This window comes from Mesocricetus auratus, unplaced genomic scaffold (assembly GCF_017639785.1).
Source record: "Mesocricetus auratus isolate SY011 unplaced genomic scaffold, BCM_Maur_2.0 Super-Scaffold_6731, whole genome shotgun sequence".
Taxonomy (NCBI): domain Eukaryota; kingdom Metazoa; phylum Chordata; class Mammalia; order Rodentia; family Cricetidae; genus Mesocricetus; species Mesocricetus auratus.
In genome coordinates, this window is record NW_024429185.1 from 2,319,824 (window position 1) to 2,339,590 (window position 19,767).

General features: G+C 62.0%; 2 protein-coding genes across 5 annotated transcripts; one reads left to right on the forward strand and one right to left on the reverse strand.

Annotated features, from left to right (window-relative positions):
* The first annotated feature begins 760 nt into the window (after window positions 1–760).
* On the forward strand, window positions 761–10,653 carry Ano8 (anoctamin 8). Of its 2 annotated transcripts, none has more exons than XM_040742129.1 (17): window positions 761–1,077; window positions 1,739–1,849; window positions 1,966–2,098; window positions 2,278–2,416; window positions 2,489–2,585; window positions 3,382–3,498; window positions 3,579–3,706; window positions 3,785–3,946; window positions 4,262–4,414; window positions 4,513–4,639; window positions 4,822–4,877; window positions 4,974–5,048; window positions 5,753–6,547; window positions 7,679–7,870; window positions 7,949–8,080; window positions 8,162–8,272; window positions 9,765–10,653. In XM_040742129.1, the coding sequence occupies exons 1-17, from the start codon at window positions 972–974 to the stop codon at window positions 10,299–10,301; spliced, it is 3,171 nt and encodes a 1,056-aa protein (XP_040598063.1). In that variant the 5' UTR covers window positions 761–971; the 3' UTR covers window positions 10,302–10,653. The 2 variants fall into 2 exon arrangements, with proteins under 2 accessions (XP_040598063.1, XP_040598064.1); XM_040742130.1 differs by lacking the exon at window positions 9,765–10,653 and adding an exon at window positions 5,239–5,370 and having other exon boundaries at window positions 762–1,077; window positions 8,162–9,753.
* Window positions 10,654–11,411: 758 nt separating this feature from the next.
* Window positions 11,412–17,284, reverse strand: Dda1 (DET1 and DDB1 associated 1). Of its 3 annotated transcripts, none has more exons than XM_021223956.2 (5): window positions 16,901–17,284; window positions 14,056–14,132; window positions 13,927–13,978; window positions 12,545–12,606; window positions 11,412–12,011 (listed from the first exon to the last, which is right to left on the reverse strand). In XM_021223956.2, the coding sequence occupies exons 1-5, from the start codon at window positions 17,097–17,099 to the stop codon at window positions 11,901–11,903; spliced, it is 501 nt and encodes a 166-aa protein (XP_021079615.2). In that variant the 5' UTR covers window positions 17,100–17,284; the 3' UTR covers window positions 11,412–11,900. The 3 variants fall into 3 exon arrangements, with proteins under 3 accessions (XP_021079615.2, XP_021079616.2, XP_040598065.1); XM_021223957.2 differs by having other exon boundaries at window positions 14,056–14,136; window positions 16,901–17,018; XM_040742131.1 differs by lacking the exon at window positions 16,901–17,284 and adding an exon at window positions 15,757–16,271 and having other exon boundaries at window positions 14,056–14,136.
* Window positions 17,285–19,767: the final 2,483 nt, after the last annotated feature.

A 19,767-nucleotide genomic window follows, 5' to 3' on the forward strand; every position in this document is an offset into this window, starting at 1 on the left:
AGCAGGGCCATCTCTCCAGCTCGGCCCACTTTTCTCGAGGCGGGGTCTCGCATAACCCACAGTGGCCCCGAATTTGCTCTGTTGGGCCTTGAGTAGGGAGCTTTCTGCTCCCTGAGCTCAGGACCGAGGGCTCCGTGCGAGCCGGCCAGGCCCCATCCCGCCCCGCTGGCCACTGATGCCAGGCCTGGGCCTGTGTCTGCACCTCGGCCTGGGCCGGCCAGTTGCTCCCACTGTCTCGGAGCGAGGTGGCGAGGCCGGGTGCGCCTGTGGCGTTGCTCTGCACGACTGCAATCGCTGCCGTGAACTCAGGTCTCAGACTTGGCGGCAAGCGCCCTTATGCCCTGAGCGGCTTAACCGGTAACCCGGACCGTGTCCTGATCCCTGGACGGACGCGATATTGTAAGGGTGTGGGCGCAGAGTGCGGGAAGCGAAGCGTGTTTTGGGCTGGTGAACTATGGGGCAGGCTGGACCTGCTATAATTACTCACGGGGAAGTTGAGGCATTGTTCTCAGAAATGTCACCAACCGGGACCTCCCTCTCCCGCCTCCTGCAGCAGGAAAATCACGGGCAGCTCACACGCCCCGTGAACTCTATACTTGCAGATGGGTAAACGGAGGCTGACGGGCTGCGGGGGTGGGGGAGGGGGCGGGCGGGCACAAGCACCGGAGATCCTCGTGGGCGGGCGGGAAGGAAACGCAGAAAACCACACGGGCGGGGACGGGAAGCAGAGACCAGGCGGGCGGGACTGAAGGGCTGAGAGTGACGCGCGCGGGCTGGGGAGAAGAATCGAGGTTTGACTCGGGCGGGGACGACAAGCAATTGAAGCGCAGGGACGGCGGCCGGCGCGGGCGGGCGAGGGAGGCCTTTGTCTCCTCCTCCCGCGCGCTCGGTGGTGCCACCCGGGTCCCCATGAGCCCGCGGCCCCCCGGCGCCCGGGCGTCCCCCAGCCCCTGACCTGCCCTGTCCTCGCCATGGCCGAGGCGGCCTCGGGCGCCGGGGGCGCGACCCTGGAGGGGGAGCGGGGCAAGAGGCCCCCGCCCGAGGGCGAGTCCGCGGCGCCTGCGTCTGGAGTTCTGGGTACGTGAGCTGCGGGTGGCACCGGGACAGGTGCTCGGGTGCGCCCGGGGGCTTCGGGGCACGCAGATCGGGGTCACACATCCCGAGCCTGGCGTGTGGCCCAGGGGCCGCTCCTCGAGGCGCTGCGGCTGCGGCGCAGCGCACAGGGCTGGGGCAATGCGTCTGCACGGGGGTCCCCAGTGCTGGGACGTGGACACGCCCCTCTGATGGCCCCAGCTTGGCTTGTGTGAGCCCTGCCATCTGGAGACCCCCAGCACAGGGAAACGGTATGGACTCCCACGGTCCTGGGTTCGAATCCCACCTTGGTTAGGTGACCTTGAGCGCCTGGGTGTACTCTGTGGGCTTCAGTCTGGTGACCTGTGAAATGGGGTGAGGACTTCACTGTGTTCGCGCGGCTGCTTTAAGGACCGCGCTGTCATACCAAGAAGTCTCCAGGCTGCTTGTGGATACCCATTGATTGTGGTTTGGGAGGCGGAGCTGGGCCTCAACCATGAGTAAGATTTCCAAGGCAAGACTAGGGGGAAGGGCCTGGCTGGTGCCGGGGATGTGGAGAGAAGAGAGCAGGCCAGGCTGCGGGTGCTCGGGCCCGCGAGAGCTCTGGCGAGGCCGCTCAGTCCGGGGAGAGGCCTGACCCCTGCCCGGCCTGCCGCCTGCCCCACAGATAAACTCTTTGGGAAGCGGCTCCTGCAGGCTGGCCGCTACCTGGTGTCCCACAAGGCGTGGATGAAGACGGTGCCCACCGAGGACTGTGACGTGCTCATGACCTTCCCAGGTATACACGCCTGCCTGCCTGGGGCCTGGGGCAGCCTCTGTGGCTTGGGCGGAGATGTGGGGGGCCCTCCCGGGTCCCTCGAGGACAGACCCATTGGTCCCTGTGCCCCTTGGCAGACACCACTGATGACCACACGCTGCTGTGGCTGCTGAACCACATCCGAGTGGGCATCCCCGAGCTGATCGTGCAAGTTCGCCACCACCGCCACACGCGTGCCTATGCCTTCTTCGTCACTGCCACGTACGAGAGGCGAGTTCTCTCCCTCCGCCTCCCTCCGGCCCTGGCACGGGGCTCCCTGCCCTCTGACGGCCAACCGTGTCAACCACGTGTGTGTCCCGAGATGTGGCGTGCGAATTATCCTCAGCTTGGTGACGGTGAGCTGGGGCCCCGTGGTGAACCCTCTGTGCCCTGTCCTGTCCTGTCCACAGCCTGCTCCGGGGGGCTGACGAGCTGGGTCTACGCAAGGCAGTGAAGGCCGAGTTTGGCGGGGGCACCCGCAGTTTCTCCTGCGAAGAAGACTTCATCTACGAGAACGTGGAGAGCGAGCTGCGCTTCTTCACATCGCAGGTGACCGCCCTGTGCCCGTGTCTCTGTGCCCACGCTCCCGCGAGCCGAGCTCACACCCGTCTCCCCCCACAGGAGCGCCAGAGCATCATCCGATTCTGGCTGCAGAACCTACGGGCCAAGCAGGGGGAGGCACTGCACAACGTGCGCTTCTTGGAGGACCAGCCAATCAGTGAGCAGGGCGAGCCCGCCATCCAAATACCTGGGAGAGCTGGGCGTGTCAAAAGAGAGGTGAAGGAGGGCGGAGCTTACGGGAAACCAATCAAGGGCTAGGAAAGAGTTGGGCATCAATGAACCCAGTGGGCGTGGCCTCTGCCGGGCACCTGCTGCAAGGTTGCGAGAGGCGGAGGTGCCCGAGAAGGCGCCGGCAGGACCACGGACAGCGCCCACTTACTAGGCGGAGACGCCCACTGGAAAGCCAGTTTTCACAGGTTCACTTTTTCCCACCAGCCCAAGCAGAAACGGGGGTTAGATGCTAAAACACACTTGGTGCGAGCGGTGGGGACATGCCTGTGCTCTCCCAGGCCCCGGAGGCCGAGGCAGAGAGCTTGTTAGTTCATGATCAGCCCTGGCCACCAACGCCCGGCCCTGACTGCATTTTGAAACCCTCCTAACCGGGCGTGGTGGTGCGCGCTTTAATCCCAACCTGGCAGAGGCTGGCGGATCTTTGTGAGTTCTAGGACAGGTTCCAAAGCTACACAGAGAAATCCTGTTTCGAAAAAAGACAAAACAAACCAGGGAAACCCTCCTGGTTTCCGGCCATCTCTGCCCCTCCCAAATCCATCTCCCCAGATCCTGGGCAGCCACACCCAGCTTATGCCAGGATGGCCTTTGTGTATGCTCCGCGAGCACTCTACCCACCAGGCCACATTCCCGGCAAAAAAGCTATGACATTGGTTCAGCCAAGGTGGGCTGCCCGGGCTGTCATGCGGTGCGGGGCTCGGGTCATTGTCACTCTCCTCCTGCAGTCCCGGAGCTGGCTGCCCGAGGCATCATACAGCAGGTGTTTCCAGTCCACGAGCAGCGCATTCTGAATCGTCTCATGAAGTCCTGGGTGCAGGCCGTATGTGAAAACCAACCTTTAGGTGTGGCTCCAGCGCTGAGGAGTGGGCTGGGGTCCCAGGAGACACTTGGAGGTGACCCAAACTCTCTCGTCCCCTGACAGATGACATCTGCGACTACTTTGGGGTAAAGATCGCCATGTATTTTGCCTGGCTGGGCTTCTACACGTCGGCAATGGTTTACCCTGCTGTCTTTGGCTCTGTTCTGTATACATTCACTGAGGCCGATCAGGTACCCGTGGGAGGCCGTGGGCCAGGACCTCCTTCCTCCATAAGATGGCTGTGTCTGACCTGGCTCTGTCATCTGCAGACGAGCCGGGACGTTTCCTGTGTTGTTTTTGCTCTCTTCAACGTGATCTGGTCCACACTGTTCTTGGAGGAGTGGAAACGGAGGGGGGCAGAGCTAGCCTACAAGTGGGGGACACTAGACTCACCTGGAGAAGCTGTGGAGGAGCCGCGACCCCAATTCAGGGTCAGTCTGGGGCTGAGGCTCGGCATTCAGACATTCCGTAAAGGAGAGAGATGCTGTGCTGGGGAAGGGCACCAGTGTGCGTGCGTGCGTGCGTGCATGCGTGTGTGTGTGTGTGTGTGTGTGTGTGTGTGTGTGTGTGTGTGTGTGTGTGTGTGTGTGTGTGTGAGAGGGGGGTGACAGGAGAGAGTGACTGTACCGTAGGGGTTGGGTGAGGTTTGAGGTTTGAGTGTCTCTTGTGGGAGAACCTGGGACCCTAGGGTCAGGAGGCGGGCGTGGCCCCTGCTCTCACACACTGGGCTTTCTGCTGGCTGCCAGGGCGTCCGCCGCATCAGCCCCATCACTCGGGCTGAGGAGTTCTACTACCCGCCCTGGAAGCGATTGCTCTTCCAGCTGCTCGTCAGCCTGCCTCTGTGCCTGGCCTGCCTTGTCTGTGTCTTCATACTGATGCTCGGCTGCTTCCAGCTGCAGGTGACCCCACAGCCCCGCCCTTCCCCTAGCCTCCGCTCACGGAACACCAGGCCTGGCTTCACTCGGCTGAGCCCCCTGCCCTGCCCTGTCCCTTTTAGGAGCTGGTCCTGAGCGTGAAGGGCCTGCCCCGCCTGGTTCGATTCCTGCCCAAGGTCATGCTGGCCCTGCTGGTCAGCGTAAGTGCTGAGGGCTACAAGAAGTTAGCAGTGTGGCTCAACGACATGGGTATGGGCAGGCAGGGGAGGAGCCACCGTCCCGGGGACCCCACCGTCCCGGGGACCCCACCGTCCCGGGGATCCCCACAGCCCTCGGGAGGGGGCAGGCAGGGAGGTCCCCACCGTCCCGGGGACCCCATAGCCCTCGGGAGGGGGGCAGGGTGGCCCCTCACTCACCTCCTCGGCTCCTAGAGAATTACCGGCTAGAGAGCGCCTACGAGAGACACCTTATCATCAAAGTCGTCTTGGTGAGTGAGCCTGCATGGAAAGAGCCTAGGAGGATGGGAGAGGGGTGGGGACCGCAAGGCGGGACTGCAGGATGACCCCAGTCGCCTGCCTCCCAGTTCCAGTTTGTCAACTCGTACTTGAGTCTGTTCTACATCGGCTTCTACCTCAAAGACATGGACCGCTTGAAAGAGGTGAGGGCCTGCCCGCTGCCCCAAGGCCAGCATCCTGGCCCCCTGGGGATGGACTTGTGTAAGGGGTCCAGGGCTCTCCAGCCCCTCTCCCCCTCCTCCATCCTTCTCTCCTTTTTGTCCGTCTGTCCTCTCTGCCCGTCGTTCCCCTCTCCCACCTGTCCGTCCACCTGTCCGGTCGGTCCCTCCACAGCTCCTGCTACTCCTGTCCCTGACCCAGAGCCTCGAGCGGCAGCTGCGGGCGGCGCTGGTCCCGCTCGTGGCCCTGAGGTTCCGCCTGCTCCTCCTGTCCCTCCGGGGTTTCCTACTCGCGGCCCGGGCCAAAGTACGGGCAGGTGGCGAGCCTCCCCACGGTGTGGGCAGCGTGGCTATGCTGCGGGTGGGGACGGCGGGCATAGCGTGCATGCGCAAAAGGGTCTCCGGTGCAGGCCGAGGAAGGCCCATCAAGGCACCCAGCGTCCTGGGCGATGCCTGGGTGGGGTCGAGAGAGATGCGCTGAGAATCCTGGCCACTAAGCCGGCTGTCTGCGTTTCCCGCTGCTCAACCGCCTAATGCAGTTGCACTGGGGCTGAGCTGCGGCCTCGCGTCCAGAGTTGTGGGGTGGGGGTGGGCTGCAGGAGCCACCTGGAAGGGGGTGTGCGTCTTCTAGTGTGCGACCCTGTGCTGCCAGGCCCCACCCTCCCCACGTGGCCTCTTTCTGCCCGCAGATGCTGGCCACTCTGCTCATCACCCGGCAGCTGCTGCAGAACGTGCGGGAGGTGCTGCAGCCTCACCTGTACCGCAGGCTGGGCCGCGGGGAGCTGGGTCTGCGTGCCATGGGGGAACTGGCCCGGTCCCTGCTGGGCCTCTTGAACCCCCTGCGCCCGGATCCTCGACGGCATCTAGAAGCCCAGGCTGATGAGGGAAGAGCGGGGAGCCACAGGTGTCTGGGCGGAGGCTGTGGGGCTCCCGAGGAAGAGGAAGAGACGGCAGTGGAGCGTAGGCCGGCAGGGGAAGGCGGAGAGGTCCCAGATGGGCCTCGGGGTGGCAAGGAGGAGGACGACGACGAGGACGAGGAGGACGAGGAGGACTACGAGGACGAGGTCGAGGAAGGTGGCCTCCTGGACTGCGGGCTGCGCCTTAAGAAGGTCAGCTTTGTGGAGCGGGGCGCAGGGCGGCGCAGGCCAGGCCCGGGCCCCGAAGGCCTCCTGGAGGAGGGGAGCCCCACCATGGTGGAGAAAGGGCTGGAACCAGGCGTGTTTACGCTGGCCGAGGAAGACGATGAGTCGGAAGGGCCTCCCGGTAGCCCCGGGCCAGAGCCCCCGACCATCTTGCTGCGTCGTGCGGGTGGCGAGGGCCGCGACCAGGGTCCTGATGGAGGTCGAGACCCGGAGACCGGCCCCAGCGACACTGCTGGCAGACAGAGGAGGCACAACAGGTCCTCCTGGATCGACCCGCCGGAGGAGGAGCATTCTCCACAGCTCACTCAGGCAGAGCTGGAGAGCTGCATGAAGAAGTATGAGGTGAGAGCAGAACCGCCGCCTCACCTGGGGGTGAAGGCCCAAGATTGGGAGTTCAAGGACAGCTTGGTCACGCGGAACTCAAAGAGAGTCACATAGGGTTGTGTTGATGGTTGAGTTGGTGGACGGCTTGTCTAGAGCATGCAGAGCACTGGGCTGTACCCAGCACCACATTAACGTGGTGGAGCACGTCTACTGTCCCGACACTGGGAGGCAGAGGCAGGGAGACCAGAAGGACAAGGTCATTCTCTTACATATATATATTACATTCTGGACAAGCCTGGGCTACAGGATACCCTACCTTACAAAATAATCAGGAGTCCTGCGGTGGTGTCACACACCTTTAATGCCAGCACTTGGGAGGCAGAGGCAGGCGGATCTCTATGAGTTCGAGGACAGCCTGGTCTTCAGAGCGAGTTCAAGGACAGCCTGGGCTACACAGAGAAACCAATAAATAAACAGGACTGGAGTGCTGGCTGGGCAGATTCTTGTGCCCACATCAGCTGCTCACAAAAGCTGCTAACTCCAGCTCCAAGGGCTCTAACACCCCCTACTAGCCTCTAGGGACTTGCATACACACAGACACACAGGAATTCACACATACATAAATAAAACACAAATAAGTAAAAAGAAAAATAAGGACTAGTGATCTGGCTAAGGTGGTAAAGGCACTTGTCACACAGCTCTGACAGCCTCAGTCCAACCCATGGGGCCTCCATGGGGGAGGACAGGCCAGATACCCACAGGACCTCCATGGGGGGAGGAGAGGACGGATTGCCGAAACTTGTGCTCTGAACTCAAATCAGAAAGTCAGGGTGGACAGTGCCTGAGGAAGGGTGTCTACAGTTAAACCCTGGCCTCCACACGAGCTCACACAGGCACCAGTGCAAAGCATGCAAAGAAATAAAAAGCCCCCCATTACTACGAGGGGCACAGGGCAGGGGCGCATGCGAAGTGGAGGCAGATGTGCAAGCAGGAGTGTCAGGGTAAACGTGGGACATGGGTGTGCTGAGCACACCCTGGGAGCTAGTGGCCTTCGGCCCTGTGCAGGCAGAGTCTGAAGATGGGAGCGCCTGGGCTTGTCAGGGTGAGCGGAGGGAGCAGTGTCAAGCCTGATGGACCCCCTGTCCTCAGGACACGTTCCAGGACTACCAGGAGATGTTCGTGCAGTTTGGCTACGTAGTGCTCTTCTCTTCCGCCTTTCCGCTGGCTGCCCTGTGCGCCCTGGTCAACAACCTGATCGAGATCCGAAGCGATGCCTTCAAGCTATGCACCGGCCTACAGCGGCCCTTTGGACAGCGTGTGGAGAGCATCGGGCAGTGGCAGGTGGGCCAGTCAGGGAGGCCCAGAGGGGATGGCAGTCCCTGGCTGGACGTGTCCCTGAGCCTCCTGCCTCCCCTGCAGAAGGTCATGGAGGCGATGGGCGTGCTGGCCATCGTGGTGAACTGCTACCTCATTGGCCAGTGTGGCCAACTGCAGAGGCTCTTCCCCTGGCTCAGCCCGGAGGCGGCCATCGTGTCTGTGGTGGTGCTAGAGGTGTGGCTGGTGGCCCCGGGGCGGGAGCTGGGTGGGGAGCCCGGCATCCCTGAGCCTGCAGCCCCTGTCTGTCCCCCACAGCACTTGGCTCTGCTAGTCAAGTACCTCATCCATGCAGCCATCCCCGACATCCCAGGCTGGGTGGCCGAGGAGATGGCCAAACTGGAGTACCAGCGACGGGAAGCCTTCAAGGTACAGGGCTGGGGTCCGGATGATGCGGTTTCAGGAGGGAATAAATTTGAGGCTGAGTCCTTATCGAAAAACCCACGGGCTGCAGAGCGGGTAGCCACGCCCCCTACTCTCGGGTTCGGACCCACAGACTGCAGAGCGGGTAGCCACGCCCCCTACTCTCAGGTTCCGCACCCAAAGATTCCACCAACTTGGATGGAAAGTACTCAGTATTTGTAGGGTGTGGATGTGCACAGCTGTCATCCCAGCTCCTAGGAGTGAGGACAGGTGGATCAGTTCAAGGCCAGCCTGGGCTATGCACTGTGCTATCTCAAAAACCAAAGCAGCATTTGCATGTGTTCTGCGTATGTACAGACTGCTGCATTTCCCTTCTTTGTTTTGAGACTTAGCCCATCCTGGCCTCAAATTTGGAATGCCTGTGTCAGCCTTCTGAGAACAGGCATGTACCACCACATCTGGTGCTCACTTTAAATTCTTTATAATGCCCTTAGTGGTTGGGTTCTGCTGTGCAGCCCAGGCTTGCGGCTCCGTCCCCAGCCTCTCAGCTGGGACCACAGATACGGAGCACAGTGCCCCCTCAGAACAACCGTTCCCACCCAGAGACTTTCTTCTTTAGATGTGTTTTACTTTATGTTACAAGTGCTTTGCCTGCATGTGTGGCGCCACGTGCATGCAGTGCCCTTGGGCACCAGTAGAGGGCGTCAGAGCCCCCGGAGCTGAAGTTACAGATGGTTGTGAGCTGCATTGGGGGTGCTGGGGACTAAACGGGTCCTCTGCAAGAGCAGCCAGTGCTCTTTACCGCTAAACGGTCTCTCCTGCCGCATCTTAGGGACATTTAGTCTGCAGGAAGGGTGAGCAGATGACAAGCAGGGGCCGCTGCAGAAGGGACCAGAGCATCCGTTGTCCCACCCTTGTGGGTGCTAAGGGGTGACTGTACCCGCTGCTCACAGCGGTGGGTGTAGTCTAGATTCTTGATGGCGCAAACTTCAAACCCTGAAGAATGCTCGTTCTTCAGATGTCCAGTCTGCCTCTTCCAAACTGCTCTGCAAACCGCATGAAGGCCTGGGAGCCGCACCTTCTAGGGAAGACTAGCGTTCCCACCAGGAGCCAGGGTTCTAGGCTGACACTCCACCCTCCCTGGGGATTCTGGGCTGGGGCTCCACCCTGAGCCACGCCCCCAGCCCCTCCCTGGGGATTCTGGGCTGGGGCTCCACCCTGAGCCACGCCCCCAGCCCCCATCAGTTCCAAGCGGAATTTTAATTAGTTTACTTTGAGGTCCCTGGGCTCACGCCTGTGGTCCCAGTCCGGGGAAGTTGAGGCTGGCAGGTTCCCAGCTCTAAATCCGCGCTACACAGCGAACGCTCGTTCGAGAGGCCGCGATGGCTGTGGGGATCCCCGGGCTGAGGTCTGCGGTCTCCCCTGAGCGGCGGCCCGGTCTTCCCTCGCCCGGGTGGCGGGGCCCGGGCCCGGGCGCTCAGGCCGTGTCTCCCCGCAGCGGCACGAGCGGCAGGCGCAGCAGCGCTTCCAGCAGCAGCAGCGGCGCCGGCGCGAGGAGGAGGAGCGGCAGCGGCACGCGGAGCAGCAGGCGCGGCGGGAGCGCGACGCGGGCGGCCGCGAGGAGGCGCGCGCGGAGGTCCCGGGCCCCGACCCCGCGGCGGAGCGCGGCGCGGCCAAGGCCAAGGGCGGCGAGCGGCCCCGACGGCCCGGGGCGCTGCTGCCGCCCGGCCCGGTGCTGCGGCTGAAGCAGATCATCCCGCTGCAGGCCCGGCCGCCCGCGCCCGCCGGGTGCGCGCCCCCGCCGCGCTCGCCCGCGGACACGCGCCTGCCCGCCTTCCTCAGCCTGCGCTTCCTCAAGGCGCCCGAGCGCGGCCCGTCCCCGCCGCGGCCCGGGAAGCTGTTCGCCTTCGCGGCGCGCGAGCCCGCGGCCAACGGGGCCCCCGGGGGCGGCGCGCGCGCGCACAGGAGCGCCGGGGACGAGCCCGCGGCCGCCGAGCCGGAGCCGCGGCCCGAGGACGCAGGTCACAGGCCTTAACCGGGGCGCGCGTCGCGGGGGCCGTGGGCTCCGAGGGGCCCCGCGAACCGCGCTCTCCCTCCGCAGGGCCCACCTCGCCGCCCGCCGGCTGCTGGCGCTGGGACGCGCCCTGGGGCTGCGGCGACACCCCGCCCCGCGCGCCCGGCCCCGCGGAAGCCCCCGCGCGCCCCGCGCAGCCCGCCTGCTGGCCCGCAGCCCGCCACTAGCCCCGCCGCCCTCCCGACCTGGATGGGGCCACGAGCAGCCCCACGGGACAGACAAGTACACAGGACGGGCGGTTATTTATTTCTTTTTAATTTATTTTGTCATATTTTTGTAAAACGGCAGAAATGCAATAAAAAGTCTATTTCAACAGTGCTCGAGGTCATAGCGGGGGAGGGACCTCGGGGAGCCCGTAGCTGGAAGCGGAGCACTCGGCTCTCAGGATGAGGCCTCTAGGGGGCCCAGGGACCCCTCAGAGTGGCCTGGTCCAGAAGCAGCTCGTGCGACGCCAGGGCCCAGGTGGGACACAGGGACGGGGCACTGGGGGAGGGCGGGACACAGGGCGGGCACCAGGAGTCCCGCTGTGCCTTGGCCAGAGGTCAATCTGGCCAGCCCGCAGGGACCTGGGCGCCCCAGGTGGCGCTCCCGAGGCGGCACAGCGGTTGGCACAGCAAAGGCCGTCGCGGGAAGGCAGTGAACTCAGACCAAGCCCGAGGGTGGCAGACCCCAGGGCGCACACGAAAGCAGACGCCGCCTGGGGCAGGTGCTCAGGCCGGGGCGCACAAGCTTGAGGCTGAGGTGCCACTGGGGTCAGAACTGGCCCAGGCTGGCAGGGCCACAGTCGGGTGGCAGCTCCTGGGGGACACGGATGCCCTTGGCGTTGACCACAGCAGGGTGCAGCCTGCGAGCAAGGACCCCAGACACCCACACCCACGCGTGTACCATGGCACGGCCCAGGGTGGTGCACAGCCATCCCAGAGCTCCCCTACCCCGGGGCAGTGCTGCCTGGCCGTGAGCGCTGCACGAGGCCCAGGGACCCCAGGGCAGAGAGGCGTGGCAGTCCCCCGCCAGCCACTCCGGTATTCGTGTCTCTAGCCGAGTTGTGTGGACCAAAGACGCCAGGTGGAGTAGGAGAGATCCTTTTATTGGGGTGGGTGCGGAGCACGGGCTAGTCCATGATAAAATGACTTAAGAGAAAGATCCAGAAGGGCCGGCTCTCTGCTGCCCTGGCGTGGGCTCAGAGTGAAGCCTGGGCATGGGAGGGGCCCCGGAAACCCGGGGACCGAGACCCGGCGGCCGGCCTGTGGGTGGGAAGGAGCGAAAAGGCCGCTCGGTGTGTTGGGAGAGCAGGCCGCCCTGGGCTCTGGACCCTGGTGTCTTCTTGTTGGCGGGTGGCCGGGTGGGGGACACCGCTGTGCTTTACAAAAGCGTCTACCAACACCTTACGGCTGGGCCTGATGTCCTTTTAACCAATGCTTGACACGAGTTACAGCATAAATAAAAACTCAAGGAAAATAAATACACGGGTCCTATGAGGTTGAGGGTGCGGGCTGGGTGTAGGAGCTGGGCTGCGCTTACACAGGCGGGCCGGGCGGGAGCAGACGCGCTGCACGGGGCCTAGGTGTCCTCGGGCATGTCAGGGCTGTCGGTCCGGGCCACCTTGCGGGGCGGCGCCGAGGTCTCACCCTCCACCTCCACCTGCTCTTGGTCTCTCTTCTTGGCGGCGTTCTGTGTGGGGGGGGGAGAGGCGGGTGAGGACAGCGACAGCCAACAGCGGGGTCCATCTCCCTCCGTCTTCAGACGGCCCCTCCCAGCTCTGCTGGCCTCAAACTGTCTCTGCCTCCTCGCCACGCCCCACAGGCCACACGGGGACACCCTGCAAAGCACTCAGCTGCCCACGGCCGGGCCGGGCTTGTCTTCGAGGAAGCACGGGCCTGTAGCCGCCTGGGCTCAAATGAGACCGGTCTCAAAAAACCAAAACAACCTCATGGTCCCGTGTACCCCAGGCTGGCACCGAACACTCTCAGCTTCCTGAACACTGGGGTGACGGGCGCGTACCCTGGGAGGCCATGTTTTTGTCATACATACATTTCACTTTTACAGTCAAATGCCAAAACCAAGAGCTCTGGCTGTGCAGTGAGGCACGCCCCAGGTTCACCCCCAGTCTCTCGATACTTCTCCCCAGCGGTGGCCACCCGGAGAACTCCTATTCGATCCTCAAGGTCCCACACTACCATTCCCAGCCCCAGCCAGAGTCTTGCCTTTTTGTCCCATTGCTGGTGCAGGTACCGCAGGAGGATGTTCGTCTTTTCTGTCACAATGACTGAGGAGGGAGAGAGAGAGAGAGACATGGAGGCGCTGGGACCTCTACCGGCCTCCAGGCCTGCCTTGCTTTTCCTGGGTTCAAACCCAGCACTCCTTCCTGAGGACCCGAGGGCTGCCGCCCTTCCAGCTGCAAGTCACAGACACGCTCGGGCCTGGGCTAGGACCCCCCCCCCAGCCTGTTCTGGGGCACTGCCGGGCTCTGTCCTGGTTTGGGAGGCGAGGATGAAGTCCAGGCTCAGGGACACAGCCCCCCCCCCATTCTCCCAGGGCTCGTCTGAGACAACGCCACGCTGTGAGACACCACAGGAAATAGAAGCAGCGCAGGCCCAGTGAGGTGTGGACGCTCACACAGGGGGCATCACTGGAGTCTCGCTTCTTTCCAGGACAGGGTCGTTTTGAGTTTAAGGACTGGCTTTTGTTATTTTAAAGTGTGTGTGGGGTGCGTGTGTCTGAGGGCGCCACGAGAGGGCGTTGCATCCCCTGGTGGGCCGTGTGGTGCTGGGCGCCAGTCCCCTGCAGCAGCACGCGCCAACCCTGTGCGGCACCATGCATGGCTTCTACCTTGTGCTAGGTGGGTGCACACCCCGTCACCGTCACCGTGGGCTCTGGGGACCGAGTCAGGCCCTCTGGCCTGGTGGCCGGCACCTTTACCAGAGCCATCCCCCAGACCTCAGAGCTTCGTTTATTTGGTTAGGTCCCGATGAGACTCTAGCTGACCCGGACTCTGCAGACCAGGCTGGCCGTAGACTAAATCCATCTGCTTCTGCCTCCCGATGCTTGGATTAGAGTGTGCGCCACACCTGGCTTCCAGATCCTTTCTTGACAGGAAAAGCACCAGGCCCTTGGTCTCCTATGCCACAGCCCACGGCCTGGCATTACTGCCCATGGCCCAGTATGGTCCCTGCCCTCACCAGGGCACTGGTCATGTGTGCACTGCCTCAGCCAGAGAAGGGCCATGGTGCTGCCCTCACTTCCCTCTGCTGATGGGTTCTCGGTTTGCTTTGGTGCCAGGCTGGCTGGTCCTACATTGCCCAGCAGGGGTGGGCTCCGATTACAGAGCTTCCCAGGGGTCCAAGGATCTAAAGTCAGGTTTAGATTTCTGCTCCTCCCTCCTCAGCATCCACAGGCTGGGACAGGTGCGCTCAGCTCACCGGCTTCACGATGGAGCCCAGGACTCTGCCTCCCAGCTCAGCCCCGGCTTACAGTCTTCCTATGCCGGTCACTCCAGACACCAGGGCGAGCCCGTGTCTGCCCCGGCAGAGAAGCCCCCCGAAGCCCTGCCCGGCGGCCACGCAGGCCGATGCGCTGCAGTACTCACTCTGCTCTGACGGGTACTCTCGGGTCGGCAGGTACACTGAGGGACGGCGGTTCTGCGAACGGGGAGCGGTGGGTTAGCTGGCAACCCTCACCCTCCGGGCAGTGATACCACCCCCAGCCCCACACTCACCGAAGCCTTGCACACGGAGTCCGCGTGGAACCTGCTGAAGTTGCTCTTGTTGTAGACGGGCAAGCCTTTCAGAAAGTCTGCCTGGAGACAGGGTGGGCATGAGGCCTCGGATGCTGCTGAGGACACACCTGGGCTCTTTCCTGCCCGGTGTTCCGGCACCAGAGACGCACGGAGTCTCGCGTGGCCTGAGGTGGCCCGTGTGTTATTTTTCTACATCTACGCACTGTGCTATGCATGTTCGTGTGGGGGAGGGTAATGCGTACCTCTACGTGCTCCTCCTTCCACCAAGTGGGTCCCCACCAGGCTGGGCTGCAAACACTGACCTGCCCCCACTATCTCCAGCCCAGAGCTGTCTAAGGCCCACATCCACCGGGCCAGCAGCGCTTGGCTGCCACCGACAGAGTGGGACCTTGTCTCAAAACAATAATGAAGGTGGGCGGTGGTGGCCACGCCTTTAACCCCGAGCTCGGGAGGCAGAGGCAGGAGGATCTCTGTGAGTTCAAGGCCAGCCTGGTCTACAGAGCGAGTTCCAGGACAGCCCAGGGCTACACAGAGAGGCCTTATCTAAAAAAAAAAAAACCAAACAAAACAAACCAAAAGAAACAATAATGAGAGACTATCAAAGATGGGCTCCGTGGTGCACACCCGTGCACGCCCAGTGTCGAGCACTCAGGTGGGTGGGGCAGAGGCTGGAGACCCGTCAGTCAGAAGGCTGTCCTACAACACGTACCCCGGGGCAGGTAACTGTGTCTTGAGTCTGCCTAACTCAAGGAGGCAGCCAGAATATTTGTTCATTCTCTAAATGTCACTGGGTGAGCCCCCGTGACATTCCTAAGGTCCTCTGGGCCAGCTTCCGGGGAAGCAGAGGTGCCTGCATCAGTGGCTACACTCTCCTATGCTGGCCTGGAATGTGGCCAGACAGCCTCAGTGTCCTCACTCTCTGCCTTGTGACATCCTGCTCCGGGGCCAGCTCATTGTCCCAAGAGTTGCTCGTGACCAACCCAGGGTGCAGGTTCTAGGTTTCCCCCTCTACACATCCAGGGTTCCCTGGCCAGACCCTTGCTGCACCCTTGAGGGGGAGGGTGGGGCTCCAGAGAGGAAGAATCGAGGTATGTGGGCCGTTAGCCCAGAGGACGCTGTGTGGCTTGGCGGCAGAGGCCAGGTTAGTCTGGGCTCGGGAGCATCCCTGGGGCAGCCATGCAGAGGGGAGCCGGCCCTTAGTGCCCACAGCTGTCAGCCCAGGACGGTTTGGAGGTGGAGCTAACTTTGGCTCCGCAGGGACACCCTGTCTCAAAATAAGCAATCTCAACTATTCCCCACCAGCCCTGGCCAGTCTGATCTCTCTGGCTTGCCATGCGGCGTGTCAGCCTTTCTCTATCTGAGACACACCCTACAGCTCTCCCACTAACTCAAGCCACTTGTCCGAGCTGTGCTCAGCGCTTGTCTGGAGCACAACTCACGCCTCCCTAGGGCCACAAGCTGGGCCCTGGCAGAGTCTAGAGAAGACCCCCAGGACCTCCAGGACAAATCCAGTGCTACTGCTGGCTAAGTGACTTGGGTGAGACTTCTGAGCTGGCTTCATCCCCTGTACAGTGCACTGCCACCTCCAAGTATAGCTAAGAGTGGCAGTCAAGACGGGCAGGGCAGAAACCGGGGACAGAGGTCCCTCAGGGCAGGGCAGGGTCATGCACCTGTCCGCACCTCTAAAAGACAGGACCTCCTCAGGCCGGCTGGCAAACCACGCTGCAAGACACAGGCCACCCCTCGCGGGCCTTCGGGGTCAAGGGGAGCTGTGCTCCAGGGGTCCTGGGACGGCGGGGACTTGGGAGCAGGTGGGGACGAGGTCACAAAGGAGGGCATTGTCCCCCGGAGTCCGGGGCAGACTCAGCACAGGGAGCCCCAGTGATGCTGTTAGTGAGAAAGTGTACACCCCGCTTCTAGGTGGATTAGCGAAGGGCCGGGAGGGGCCGGCCTCTGGGAGGTCGCAGGCTCAGGAGCGCGGGGGTGGCACGGGAGACCCCTGGTGTGGGGAATGAGGCTGAGAGGCGGCGCGGGGGCCACAGCCGTGTCCCTCCAGGAACGGCTCCTTGTGATTCATCGCCTCTTCTCCCAGCGTAGGCTGGGATCTGGGGTCTAAAATCGCCCCTGCCCATCCCTGAGGTGTGGCCTCCACACCCCGGCTAGAGACAAAGAGCCCCAACCCCAGAGAGCCACGGGGACCACGACCCCCCCTCTCTGGAAGGCTGGGGGCTTCGAGGGGACGCTGTCCCCCGCCCGTCTGGGGGCGGGCCCCTGTGCCAGCCTCTGACGATGCCCCACGCTCACGGGTGGGCGCCCGGATTTTGCAAACAGGGAGACGAAGCCGTTCCCTCTTTAGGGACAAGTGTGGGCTCGAGGCAGAGGGAGAGGGGTGGGGACCCGGGAAACGGGTCCGGCGCGATGTCGCACTTCCCTCAGTGACAAAGCCCGCAAGACACTGTGACCAGCCCGTGGCCGCCCAGGCCCGCCCCCCCAAACGCCCGGAACCCGAGGAGCCGCGTCGAGGACCAGCCCGGAGCGGGGGTCTCGAGGGACCCCACCCCACCCCAAGCGATTTCCGGGGGGGGGACAAGAGACAGTCGCGACCCGGAAATGAATGAGTTGTCAGGGCCTGGACGCCCACCTAGGGTCAGGGGTCGCGGAGAGGGTCGGGGTGGGGTCCGCGGGAGCCCGCGGAGGGGCCGGGGAGGGGCGGAGGTCATAGGTCAGCGCGAGGGGCGGGATCGGGCGGGGGGGGGGGGGTCGGGGCCAGAGCGAGGCCGCGGACGCCACGCCGGGCAGAGGGCGGCCGCTCGGCTGCGCTCACCATCGTCCACGTCCGCCGCCCCGGCCGCCGCCGCAGCCTCCGTCCCCGTCTCTGCCGCACAGCCGCTTCCAGCCGCCGCGCAGCTCACGCCGATGGCGACGGCGCCGCGCGTCATTGGCCCGCGGGCTGGCCCCGCCCTCCGCCACATCCGCGTCCGGCGCGCTCCCATTGGCCGGCCCGTACGCACGCGCGTTGCCATTGGCCTCCACAGCTCCGCCTTCCAAAGAGTCGTCGAGTTCGGTTGACGGGGCGAGCCCCGCCCAGGACTCGAGATGCGAGGGACTGGCGACCGGAAGTGGGCGGGAGCTGCGCGCGAAGTCTCCTGGGAGTTGTAGTTCACAGCTCGCTCGTGGCCCCGCAGGTCTCCTCTGGCTCTGGGGCTGACTTAGCTTTTCCTACGAGGGCCTCGCTGTCACGAAGCCACCGAACTCCCGGACTCCTCCGCTGGGTCTCGACCTACAGATTCTTACTCATTTTATTTTGAGGTCGCTCCACGGTCTCATAATACAGACTGACTTTAAATATGTGACGGTCCTCCTGCCTCAGTTCCCCAAATTCCTGGAATGGCAGGTGTGAAGATTTTGTTATTGCTTTAGGTAGGGCTAACATGGATTTAAGAAAGTGTAAAAAGCCAGGTGGTGGTGGCACATGCCTTTAATGTCAATTCTCTCGGATGTCCTGTTTCTGACAGAACTTTCTAGATAAATGGCAGCTTTTTCACTTCTTAGAAATCTAACAGCTTTCCAGGTGGTAGCGGTGATTCTCTGAGTTCGAGGCCAGCCTGGCCTACAGTGCGAGTTCCAGGACGAGCAAGACTACACAGAGAAACCCTGTGTCAGAAAAACCAAATTGGAAAAAAAAATGAGAATAGGAGGGGCTTTAAGGGAGAATACCCGATTCTAAAACGTTGTTATATAAAATATTCATATTGTGTGTGTGTGTCATGGTCTTGATGTAAAGACGACAACTTTTGGGAGTTGGTCCCATCCTGAGGGTTCTGGGGATTAAACTCAGGTCATCAGGCTTGATATGAGCTTTCAGTAGGTAATCTGTCTATATAGCCTAATTTCATGTATTTTTCTTTCTTTTTTTTTATGACAGTGTTTCTCCATGAGATCTGCCAGCCTCTGCCTCCCAAGTGCTGGGTTTAAAGGTGTGTGTCTATTTCATGCTGGGAGTAAAGGCTTACTCTGCTGCCACCACCTGGCTTTCAAACTTGAATTTTCATCATCTTTGAACTAGCTACCAACCTTGAACTGACAGCTCACACTATATTAAAAAAGCAAAGCCACAATAAAAACACAAACTTGTGTTTATGTATTGTGTATGTGCGTGTGTACCCACGCACACCTGTGGAGGCCAGGCTTGGCACTGCGGGACGTCATGGCACCCAGCCTACTGACCCGTGTACAGCATTTCATTGCTGTGTGCCTGACGAACGTGCTGACGGCAGCCCTGTGGACCAGGCTTGCTTTGCCCGCCTCCCCGTGGGCTCCGCAATCAGCTCAGGTCCCCAGGCGCCACCAGCCAGTGCTTTACCGGCCGAGGCGTCTCACCGGCCTGGCCTGCTGTGCAGCTGAGGTGAGAGAGAGGCTGGGGTTGCAGGTGTGCGCACCCAGGATTTAGGGGCCCAGGGGTGGAGCTGGGAGCCTCCCCATGCTGGCTACCATCTGCCAACTGAGCTACCGCCTATGTGCTCCAGTTTATTTTGTGACAGGTCTCTCACTGACCCTGAAACTGGACCCGGGGTCTGCCTGCCTCTGACTCCCAGGGCTGGGGTCACAGGTATGTCTGGCCTTTTGTGGGTATGAGGTGTGAACTCAGGTCATAAAGCTGGCCCTGCAGGGACCGTACTCACTCAGCTCGTACTGCGTAGTCTATGCCAACTTGACCCAGCTTGAGTCCTCAGCGAGGAGAGAGCCTCAACTGAGAAAACAAGCCTATGGGCAGTTTCTTCCCTCCCTCTTCTTTTCCAGACAGGGTTTCTCTCTAGTGCTGGCTGTCCTGGAACTCACTCTGTAGACCAGGCTAGTCTTGAACTCAGAGGTCTGTCTGCTTCTGCTTCCTGAGTGCTGGGATTAATAGTGTTCACCACTACAGCCTAGCTAGACGTTTTGCTAATTACTGATTGCCGGGCATGGCCCAGCCCATCGTGGAAGGTTCTACCCGGCTGGTGGTTCTGAGTGTTGTAAGACAGCAGCTGAGGAAGAGGGACAAGCAGTGAGCAGCGCCCTCCACGGCCTCTGCATCAGCTCCTGCCTCAGGGTCCTGAGCTGAGCTGGAATACATGCTTTTCTCCAACAGGTGCTTTTGATAGAAGCCAAAAATTAAAAAATGTAAGACTGGGTGCTCTTGAACTTGCTGCAAGGATGAGGATGGCCTTGAACTCCTTACCTTCCTGCCCCCATTGCATGCTGGGACACCTGCTGTGGTTCCCTAGTGGCCCGAGGTTTTAGTTCTACCTCAGGAGTCCAAATTCCGGGTCCCTTTGGCTTCCTGCACCCATGTGGGGACTCACCCCCAACCAATCCCTCCTGAAGACTCAGACCCTTCCTCCAGGAAGTCTTCCCTGACGGCCCTGTTGTCAGGGCCAAGCCACGGGCATAGCCTCTTTCAGGGTCCTGTGGTCCCTACGGTAGCTTTCAGATCTGATCCCCGTGTGTCCCGACTGCCCTGCTGTAAATCCTCACTACCCGCCAGACAGAGTCCCTTGGTGACAAGCCAGGGCCGGTGACGCGGCTCAGCAGGTGCCTGAGTGCATCCCAGGGATGCACACCGAAAAAGGACAATCAGTTGCTAACTACAAGATGGCCAAACGGAAATCAGCACTTGGTGTGGGACACGGAGCCTCGCCTCACAGCAGAGGC